At 34.9% G+C, this 11,389-nt stretch overlaps 1 protein-coding gene across 2 annotated transcripts in view; it reads right to left on the bottom strand.

Annotated features, from left to right (window-relative positions):
* Window positions 1-1,079: 1,079 nt before the first annotated feature.
* The window catches only part of LOC110034100 (heat shock 70 kDa protein 16), a 43,533-nt gene continuing 33,223 nt past the window's right edge, over window positions 1,080-11,389 (bottom strand). The window contains exons 5-9 of one of the 2 annotated variants that reach the window (XM_020738363.1): window positions 4,191-4,391; window positions 3,719-3,865; window positions 2,968-3,096; window positions 2,752-2,882; window positions 1,080-1,414 (exon numbers count right to left, since the gene is read on the bottom strand). In XM_020738363.1, the coding sequence (XP_020594022.1) occupies window positions 1,333-1,414; window positions 2,752-2,882; window positions 2,968-3,096; window positions 3,719-3,865; window positions 4,191-4,391 (690 nt within the window). In that variant the 3' untranslated portion in view covers window positions 1,080-1,332. Of the gene's footprint in view, window positions 1,415-2,751; window positions 2,883-2,967; window positions 3,097-3,718; window positions 3,866-4,190; window positions 4,392-11,389 lie in introns of those variants that run through there. The other variant, XM_020738364.1, reaches the window with a different exon arrangement.

Here is an 11,389-nt window from a genome sequence, read left to right as displayed (position 1 = left end):
AATGTATCTTATTTTGCATAATTTGTTGAACAACCCTCTGCTTCTCAGTTTCTTTGACTTGTATAAATCCTATTTCTACAAGTCATTTGCACTCAAAGCATAATTTTGACACAAATATTGGTTTCGTTACTGTTTTTTCCTCTTTTTTTTGGGTGCTTTGTAGATTTTATTATAAGTGGTCTATAAAAAGGATGGGTTGAAAATTAATGGTCTAATTGATGAGAAGAATTTTAAGATTACATGTTACTTAGGATTAGGGGTGTAAATGAGTCAAACAAGATTGAGTTCGGGCTCAGCTCGTGTTCGGCTTGTTTATATTTAGAGCTCAAAAAGTGCATTAACGTTCAACTTGTTTGCTCACCAAGCCAAACACACAAGCTGTTCACGAATCTTAATCATATAGTCACAATATGTTAAGGGCTGAGACAATTTAAAAATTATTATTATTTATATTAAAACGTCATTTGAATTTAATTTAATCATTTTTATTCTATTTTATTATTTAATACTTTTAATTGATTATAATTCTTTATAATATTATAGTCAATTTTCTTAAGAATACTATTCATCAATAAATACATATATATACAATTGATGAAAAGTATTTCGAGCCTAAACGAGCCAAACATGAATGAATACGTCTTGTTCGTGTTTGACTCATTAACTTAACGAACAAGCCGAACACGAGCTTCTTAACAAGCCAAACACGAGCGAACAAAACGAGCCAAACATGAATGAATAAGTCTTTGTTCATGTTTGGCTCGTTAACTCAGCGAACAAGCCGAACATTAGCTTCTTCACGACCTGTTCGCAAACGAGCCAATTTGACAGCCCCACTAAAGATAAAAGCTTACGCTCAAATTTAACTTTTGAGATTCTTTTGTTGTATACATTGTGTTGAGATTGTATGCAGTTGAAAAGAGTTGACAACTATGGCAAGATTTTTGTATCCCCATTACCTTATTTTTTAAGTATTGAGAGCTCAAATCTAATATTTTGAAATTTTTTATTTTATTTTACGAGCATGCCAGCTATCTAGTATTCAATATTTACTAAACTAACACCATTCTACATTTATTTTTAAAACTACCAACCAAACAACAAAATTCAAGATAAAACTCCAGCACATATTTTTTGCTTATGTTCCCAGCAATTTGAACATGGCTCGTGTAAATACGCGAATTTGATAACTCAAAAAAAGAATGCATGGAAATAAATTTTACCAAAATGCAAATTTTTAGTATTATGCGTCCTCTGATAAATCATTAGATGCTCTTAACGTGCATGTATCTCTATAACAGTGTTTAAAGCTGTACCTGCATGCTTGTCAGGTCAACCTGAGTGGTCAGAGGCCCTCTCATCCTCCGGTCTACATGGAGAATCTTTAGATCTTCGCAGGATATCTCTGCAGTTTCTGATCAGATATTATAGAAATACATATCAGAGAAATGAGTACAGAATAAAAGGAAGATTTACATACATGCCACTCTTTTCCTGTGTATTTACATATTAACACCTACAATTTTTACATGCATGAAAGTTAAAAAGGCATTATTGATGTGATATGGAAGATTGGGGTGATATAAATGTAAAAATTTAAGTCTAGGAGTTTAGATATGTAATTGCATAAGAATTTGGTGGTATGTATGTAGATGCCCCTAATTATTTTTTATATAGAAAGGGGCATTTACATAAATACCACCCAATTAACATGTGCTTACATATCCACATATAAACTTTGCTTTCTAAATTTACACCGCCCATAATTTTCTTATCACGTAAAAAAATAACACTTCTTCAATTTTTAAAAAGTGAAATACACCCCTTCATGCACGGGTGATGTGGCATATATATATATATATATATATATATATATATATATATCTGTGTGTGTGTGTGTGTAAAAATTGGAGTTTTGTGTTTGATATGTAAATACATAAGATTGAGAGGGTATATGTGTAACCCTTCCCTAAAAATAAAAAATCTAGATCCACTTACATATCTACAGTTAAGACATTTCTATGATGGAATAGTGTAATTAAATGAAAATTGGCTAGCAATTATAAAAAATATGTAGAACAATTTCCTTGAAAATGATTTAAAATAAAACATGTTAAAGTAGTAACGTTAGTGAGGGGCATTACAGGCTATCCATTTCTTCATCAACAGCCTTAAAAAAAAAAATGATCAAATGTGATCACCAAATTCTTCTTAGGTTATAGATCCATGATTATGATCTTCAACATGAACTTGATATAGAAAATTAATAGTGGCAAGAATGAAACTTTTTGACATAAAGGAAACTAGTTTTTTTCCCAATAGTTTTGTTTCTTGAATTGGAAGATTGACAAACATACCCCGCTCAGTTCTTATGTATTTACATATCCAACACCTAAACTTAAATTTTTACATATATGTCACCTTTTTTGTGCATGAAAATGTGTATTTCATTTTTTTTAAATTAAAAAGGTGACATTTTTTATGTGATGAGAAATATTTGGGCGGTATCAATGTAAAAAAGTAAAGTAATATGTACATGCATCTGTAAATGCCCCAAATAATTATTGCATCATGCAATAATACAGTTTTTCATCATGAATTTCAAAGTGAAAGATCTTGAGTTGTCAAAAATTAGGCTATGTATACTAGGAAAACAAGTCAAAATAAAATCAAATTGAAAAAATATATATATATATTCAAAATGAAAGATAGCACGGAAGATAAAAAGAAATAAGAAAATAGAAATCTTACTTGTCCAAGGCTTCTGTTGCTCTACTAATTTCATGGGACCATAGGATAGGATCAACATTCTCGGGCAGTTCATCTTGTAGCTGAGATTTCTCCCTAAGCCATTGCTCGGCTTTATTACATTCATTTATGATCTGAAATGAGATGCCAAAAATGGGTTGCGAACATAAAATATACCATTATTTCACTGCCAAATATGCATTGAAACACACAACTTGCCTCGTCGCGTTCACATCCAACAAGTGATTTTACGGCCATTCTGTGCTCAGCAATGCGATTCAAAAGACCTCTGGCCGCTTGAGCTCTAGCTTCCTCATCTTTGTATCTGTTCTCAATAGGATCAACCAACTGCACGAAAGAATATATAACCATTCAAAGCTTGCCGTATGAAACCGCCAAAAAAAAAAAAAACGTAGTGGAATTGGAATCATAAACAAATAGAGAGAAGTATCAGAATAGTCCTTAAATTTTTTGTAGGGGGAAATTTTAGTTTTATAGTATATAAAAATATCAATTTAATCTCAAGCCCTTTTAATGTAGGTTGAAATAATTCCCGCGGAGGACTATTTCAGCCCCAATTTAAATAATTTGGGGACTGATTTGACATTGTTATAGACCATGGGACTAAAACTACTACATTTAAACAGTCAAAAGACTATTTTGACTGTTTCCTCTAACCAAATATCATTATATCATAGTTAGCCTCATCGAAGTTACTTGAGTTGAATTTATTCTTGTTGATATTTTTGCTAGATGAATAAATTAAAATAAACTAAATGAATGTTTATAAACATGTAAGTCATGATAAATACATAACAACAAAAGAGTGAAATGCATAACGTCTATATAATATTTTAAACGACTTAAATGTATGTTAACTTGATTTATTAAAAAAGATAGTTGAAACATTAATCATCACACACACACACAGATATATATATATATATATATATATCAACGTCTCTATTACCTTTGTTAATTCATCAAGCTTGGCCGTGTAGACCTTTTCAGTTTCATCGACACCATCCTCATAAAGCCACTCTTCAGTTTGCTGTAGAATACCCGAGATGTCTTCCTTCTCTTTATCAGTTGTAAATCTTCTATAAGTCTCAAAAAGCTTTTTTTTTTTCATAAAAGAATTAATCAATAAATTCCTATTACAGAAAAAAGGCATTTACAAACATACCGCCCAATTCTTATTTATTTACAAAAGTAATACCTAAACTTCACTTTTTTCACATTTATACCGCCCAAATTTTTCATTATCACATCAAAAATATCGGTATTTTAATTTAAAAGTGAAATACATATTTTCATACATAGATAAGGTGACATATATGTAAAATTTGAAGTTCAGGTGCCATATGTAAACTCATAGGAATTAAGTCATGTATATAAATCTTCCTGGATAAAAAAACAAATGAGAAGTGCATTGGGATTACCTTATTGCGAACATCATATACATAAGCTTCCAACGCATTCTTTTTATCCTTAGTTTGTTCCATAACTTTGTCCTGATAACTTAGCAGCTTTTCTAGCTTTTGAGCTTCCGCTATATCAGCTTTACTCATACCACCATCAATGGCTTCAGAGACTGGAACTTCGTGCCTTCTTGAACGTCTATTGTTGCTCGTTCTATCGTGCTACATATGGCAATTTTCATCCGAATAAGAGGAAATGATAAAAATTGAGATACCACATCAACAATCTTTCAGATATCAATATAACCTAAGGGCCATTTGGGATGAATTTTATTTTGTGCTTTATTTTTATTTTTCTTTTATTTTGTTTGTGTTTGGATTTGAATTAAAATAAATTTGATTGAGCTAGTTATTTTTAAAAACACAAAATATTTTTTACATGTTTTTAAACATAAGTTGATTTTTTTTAAATAAACTAAAAAAAACTTGAAAAATTATACCAATCAAATACTTTCTAAAAACAAAAGAAAAATTAAAAAATAAAAAGAAAACAAGTGACGGCAAGGTCCCTTATTTATTCAATCACTTGATTGTTAGCTCTTCAAAACTGCACAAATTCGTGGTCATGCATGATAATTGATAATTGATATTAAGTCTCTGCTCGTTCAAGATTTTTTATAAACTTACAAAGGAGAATATGTATTTTTTATGTTTGGTACAACACAAATAACATGAACGAGACTCCCAAGACACAAGACAATATATTCTAAAACTTCAAAACACTTTTATGTTAACAACTGTCTATTTTGGGAGGGGAAAAATTATTATTCCTCTTTAATTTCCTAAAGCTCAATTAAAATATAAATAACAAAGGAAAACCACCACATTAGAAAAGCAACAAAATCCTCACACTAGAACAAAGAAATAAAAATTATCAACAATGACTAATTCTAAAAGTAGAAACAACTAAAAATAGAAGATACCAAAAGGAAAATTCCGGCACCTCTCTCAAGTTAGAGCATTGATATCATCATGCCCACTTGCTTACACGGAACTCCAAACTAGATCTAAAAGTCCTTTGGTGAAAATAGAAACTAGGAATAACTTAAACCTATAAAGTCATAACATATATCATTATCTTTGGAAACAAATCAGAATGTAAACTACTTTGACATTATTTATTCACATCAAGTCCATCAAAATATTAGAGTTCACTCTTTTCTTTAGCACTGTCAATCATCCTCCAAGTGGTCAATTCATGAAGCTCACAATAAAAAGTGTAAAAATTAACTTAACACTGATAATCAAAAATAATTTTGCTACTCGACAATAGATTACAAGACAAATTGGGAACAGAAAGCATATCACGAAGAGTTAACAATAATGTGAGTTTGACAGTTCCTATCCCGATAATTACCAAAAGGAAAATATCGACAATTTTGACCCTTTTCATTGCAAGCACAAGATCTATAAGATGAGAATAATTTTGAACAATCAATCATATAATCAATTGCGCCAGAATCAATTATCCAAAAATGACAAAAAAAAATTAAGGTTGGCATATAATAATGCAGTGGCTAGAGCGTTACCCTTACTAAAGAGCAAGAGAGAGGCAGTGACAATTTTTGAGATTGAAATAGTTTTTTCAAGTGCTATACTTGTTTCTTGGTGAAAGGTATCACATCTAAGTTGGTAGAAACTCTAGAGTTTCATCAGCATTGGCTTGGTAGACCTGAGCTTCATGTTTATATTTTGATTTCCAATTTATGGGCTTGCCGTAAAACTTCCAACGTGTTTCCTTCATATGTGATGATTTTTTGCAATGCTCACACCAACATGAGTAGGGGAATTGGTTTTGGAATTAGTAGGACCAGTAAAAACGGTAGATATATTTGGGCTCTAGTCATCGCAAACTTGTATGACATGAAAATTCGAGTCAATTTCAGTTGCGAGTTATTTTCAAGTTTAAAACTAAGTAGAGGAGAAGTTAGCAGAGATGACTCCAATGAAGAAGAGTCCGACAGGGTTGAAACAGATTTGAGTGTTTGATGGGCCTACTTCGGATCCAGTTTTATTCTCTGATTCACAACACTCGGGAATAGAAGCTTTCTCCGTGAAAACTAGAGGAACAGAAAGAACAAGTCTTTTTTCCCTCAAATTATAAATTCCAATGGCGTCGAAAACCAAGATGAAACCAGTGAAGAAGCTTCCCACTAAGAAGCCCACCGCTGAAAAACAAAAAATGGCAAAAGAGAGAGAATCAAAGGTGGGGAAGAAAGTCCATGCCGAAAAAAAGCCTCGTGTTGAGCAACAACTTACAATATCAAAGAAAAGCATCAAGAATAAGGAACTGAAATCCTCTGTCGAGGCAAGTCTAGAACCCTCGATGAAAGAATCGTGAGGATGCTACAACATCAAAACCTAGTGGAAGCATATCCAAATCCCTCAAATGTTGAATCAGGTGACATCAGTTTTCAGAACATCGCAATCTAGTCATTGTCTTCCCAGTTAGCTCTAATCGTGATTGTATCACAATTGGTCTTTGAACGTAGTAATCCAAATGTTGTCTTCCCAGCTAGTTTTAATCGTGACCATATCATGAGGGGGTCTTTGAACGTCGTAATCTAGTTGTTGTCTTCCCAACTAGCTCAAATCACGACTGTCTCACAAAAGGTTGGTCACGAAGACAATGGCATTTGGCAAACCCGAGTGGGGTAGGAGTAAAGCTACAGAACCCGCAAACAATTGACAAAATTAGATTGGAGTTTCGAAGAGGGGGAAAAATAATTATTCATGTTCATTTTTTTAAGACCCAGTAACAAGATAAATAGCAGGGGAAGGATATCACATTAAGAAAGTCACAAAATCCTCAGGCTAGAAAATGGAAATAAAAATTACCAACAATAGTTGATTCTAAAAGAAGAAAGTACTAAAAATAGAAGATACCAAAAGAAAAAGTCCATCAACAACTTTACCGTGCATCAAGTGCTTAGTATGTATTTATGTGTGGCAATTAAAGAGGATTTTTTTGGGCAATTTACATACAAACCATACAATTCTTATGCATTTACATATCAAACACCTAAAATTTAATATTTATATTTGATGCGTGCTAGAAAATTCGTGGCGGTAGAGTAATGGATTATCGTCTTAGCGTTGCACGAGAATTCAGCACACACTCAGATAAAAATGAATCGAGCTGTGATCACACCAAAAGTTTTTACGTGAAAAACCCGTAAAAAGGAAAAAACCACAGGATCTAGCCCAGTTCTAAAAATTCACTATAAGATGATAATTACAGATGCCCTTTTGTCCCACAGACGGGAAATGGTTACTAGCTTTCCACGTTATAACGCGTCTAGTAAGCGGTGGTTGACGGAGGCCGGCAGTGATCAACGGTAGTCGACGACAATAGATGACGGTCGGCGGTGGTCGACAAAGGTCAGCGGTTGTTGATGACGGACGGTGGTGGTCGACGGAGGTTAGCGGTGACTGGAGGCGATCAGCGGTGTTCGACGGTGGTTGACAAGGGCAAGCGGTGGCTGATGATGAACGGGGGTGGGCGGCGGGGGGTAGAGGCAGAGGTCGGCGGTGGTTGTCGCCGATCAGTGGTAGTCGACGGCGATCGACGATGACGAGGATGATCTTGGACTTGAGCTCCTTCTCAAAGCCTCAAGTTCTCTCTTAAGCCCCCTCCCCTACAAGTGAGGGGTGATGCTCTATTTATAGTATTTTGAGTGCAATTAATGCAAGAATATGAAATATTTTGATCGAACGGTCCGGAGAGCTTCCCTTGATCAGATGACGTTTGATGGGCATTTGAGTGTCTTAACGATGTCGGAATTAAGCAATCTTGGGCTCGTTGGATTCGTCTTTTCGAGACGCTCGATTCGACTATAAACTCGCTAAATTTGACATTTGTTTGACCTTTAAAATGCCTCTGGAAATCCTCTAATACTGGTTTAATGATTTGATCTGGGCTTGATTTGACTCGGATTGGACTGACTTTCATATCATTAGGTCCGTCTCATCGAGCCGATCAGTTTGACTATAAGTTTGCTGAAATCGGAGCTCCGGATGACTCTTAATCGAAGTTTGAATGTATCTTGTTCAAAAATTGTACCAAGATTCGTGCCGGATGATGAAAATTTGTTGGTGGCATATCAACATTTATGACACTTTGACATCAAAAAAATATGCTTGAAGGGTGTAGAAGGGTGTAGAAGGGTGTACTTCGCTTTAAAAAAGTTAGTGATAGTTGGTATTTTTTAAACAATTTGAATGATTTGAGTGTTATGTATGAAATATCAAAAGTTTGGGTGTTAGATATGTAAATATATACAGATTGTGTGGTATGTATGTAAATGCCCCCAGTTTTTTAAAAGGTGAGGGTTTGCTTCAATTTCATCAAAATAGGCCACTATATGTTTACCCTTGCATGGACGAACACAAGTCCTATATATTTGCATTTACAAATATAAGTATCACTCTCTCTATGTATAACATTAGACACAAATATAAATATGTATACTAATAACAATACAGTGATCCATAAAGATGCATAGGGGCACACATGTACACGGATATGTGAGAGGGCATGTGTATTTTCTCAACAAACAGCATACATGGACATGAAAATCATCATTGCAATTAACATTAATCCTAACAAATTTAGATCAATTTTACAGAACCTACTCATCCATTTATTCATACCAAGTGCTACAAAAAGTGTCAAATCTATTTTGCACAATCTCTAACATTATTACAATCTAAAACCATTTTTTTCCTTATTCTTCCACAAGTACTTTGTCAACATGGTTGTATTAGTGCATGTTACGCTATCATGGTATAAACCCAAATCACAAGTCAATTTTTTACTACATTACCCCATATACGAATTAGTATCATTCTCTCTCTAACATGATCATTATATATTCATCTTAAAATTCTTATTTTTTGCCACACTTAGCAAGACTATAAGTGACATTTTTATCGCAACACTTAGCTATATCGATCTGATCACAATTTACAAAATTTATTTTAAAATCTAAAAAAGATCCTATTATTTGATACTGTTGTAAAGGAACTTTACCTTAGCCATAAATTTTAAGCACATGGTATTTTACTCTAAGAAGCACATCTTATCAATATCTATCTATCTATCTATATATATATATACATATATATATATATATATATACATATATATATATATATATGAAAAGCCCAAGGGCTGATTTTATTGAAATAGAAAAGGATACATAAAGGTTGTATGAGAAGAGTCCAAAGAAACACCCTACCCATACTATACAAGTACATAAAAACTCCATCAAAAGATACAAATAGACTCAAAAAAATAAAAAACAAATTTAAAACATGCAGAAAACAGTAGCTAGGGACGAGTCAGTTTTGTCATGCCTCTTCCTCTAGTTTTAGGAGCGGAACCAGATAACAAGATTTGAAGAGTTGTGTCATTGTCAGGAGTCACCAAAGTATCATCCATTAAGTTTTCAAGTTGGAGTGAGCCCCCTGGCTTCTTCTTCTGACGAGAAGTGTAAACATGCATTCCTCATCTAAATACTGGCTCATATGATCCTCGATCTGATTTAATGTTTGAACCGCAGTAGGAGGAAAGACAGTCGTTGCCACCGCAATAGGTTCCAGTGTATGTGAAGTGTGCCGTGATAGGTTCCAGTGTATGTGAAGTGTGAATTGTTACATCTGCACCTGATGCTTCCTGAATAGGAGTTGCGGGACTATCCTGATTTTCAGTTCGAACATTATCCATTATAGTATAGTCAAGAGAAGGGATCTCAGGGGCAGACACCAACTCCTGTCTTGTGGTGTTTTCCTCCTCAGGTTGGTTGTCATCAAGTTTGTTGGAGCGTGTTTAGGCCCACGGGGTGCGCTAACAGTGTGTTCTTGCTTTTGACTATTGGTTCTCAACTGTGGGTGCAATTTGAAACATTTCTCATGCGGGTGTCCAAACATTTTGCAGTGCTTGTAGTAGTATGATTTTTGTTCCATAATGATTTTTTGCCAATAATCATTGTGAGCAGATTCAAGCCAGACTTCTACATCCGGTAGTGTAATATCTCGTTCAATAAAAATCCTTGCAATAGAGGGTCTTAAGAGATGAATTGTAGGTAAATTGTCTGCAAAGGTTTTTCAATGATAGTCTCAATTGTATATAAAATAGGTTGATCAAAGAAATAAAGTTTGAGTTCAAGTAATGAGAACCAGATAGGTGCAATTGGGGGTTCTTGACTGAGATCAAAATTAGGGGTCCATTTGAGCAATTTCATATGTTTGCCCTCAATTGTGATGAATTTCTTTGAGAAAATCCTCGTGTAATCATCTTGTGTGCTGAGTTGTATCATGACATGTCTTCAATCAAAATGGCCCACCTATCAATCCCCAACTACTTTGAAATCTTCAAAAACATTCCTAATGATCTCCATCTTCGGGCAACCTAATTGAAACTTTAGTTTCAAACTAACGTAAATTTGTATTTTCCTGCACGAGTTAAAATTTCAGCATCATAGAAGAAAATTGTTGGTTTGTCTGTCTTTTTCTCTACTTTTTTATGAGATTGCAATCGTCATTTCCTGCAACAGAATCATGGTAACTCTGTGGGAATACCGCACTATCTGCGAGGTGAAAAGGGGAGCTGTGTTTGTGAAACACTGTAGTATAGGAGGGTTTGGCGGGGTTATCACCGGTGAGGGGGGCGGCGTAAGAAAGCCCTGAGGTCATTACCGCAGCTAGTGCCAAACTGCAGCATGCAGGATCTGTCGCAGACGCCTACGCTAGAGGCTAAAACGAGCGGTTCTGTCGCAAACTCGCGCGTTGAGCCGAGCAGAACGACGAGCGACTCAAACGAAGTCGAGTGGCTCGCAGACGCTCTGAGCCGAGCAGACGACAAGGGTCTGTCTCGAGCAGCTCTGTCACAGATGAGGCGTAGACAACAAACGCAGCAGATGACGCGAATGGAAGCAGACCACCGAGACGAAGCAGACGACGTGAAACGACGTTGAATTCAAGAGCAGAAAAGAAGCAATGCGAGACACTATGGTTCGTCATGGGGCGGAACCCTAACAGAGCGAAACGAGCGGAACGACATTTTATATCTATGGTTCGCCATGGGGCGGAACCCTAGCAGAGCGGAACGAGCGGAACAACGACATAATGAATATAAGTACATACATGCATGTATATAT

Source organism: Phalaenopsis equestris, unplaced genomic scaffold (genome assembly GCF_001263595.1).
Source record: "Phalaenopsis equestris unplaced genomic scaffold, ASM126359v1 Scaffold001343, whole genome shotgun sequence".
Lineage (NCBI taxonomy): Eukaryota > Viridiplantae > Streptophyta > Magnoliopsida > Asparagales > Orchidaceae > Phalaenopsis > Phalaenopsis equestris.
This window is presented reverse-complemented; position numbering and strand designations above follow the sequence as displayed.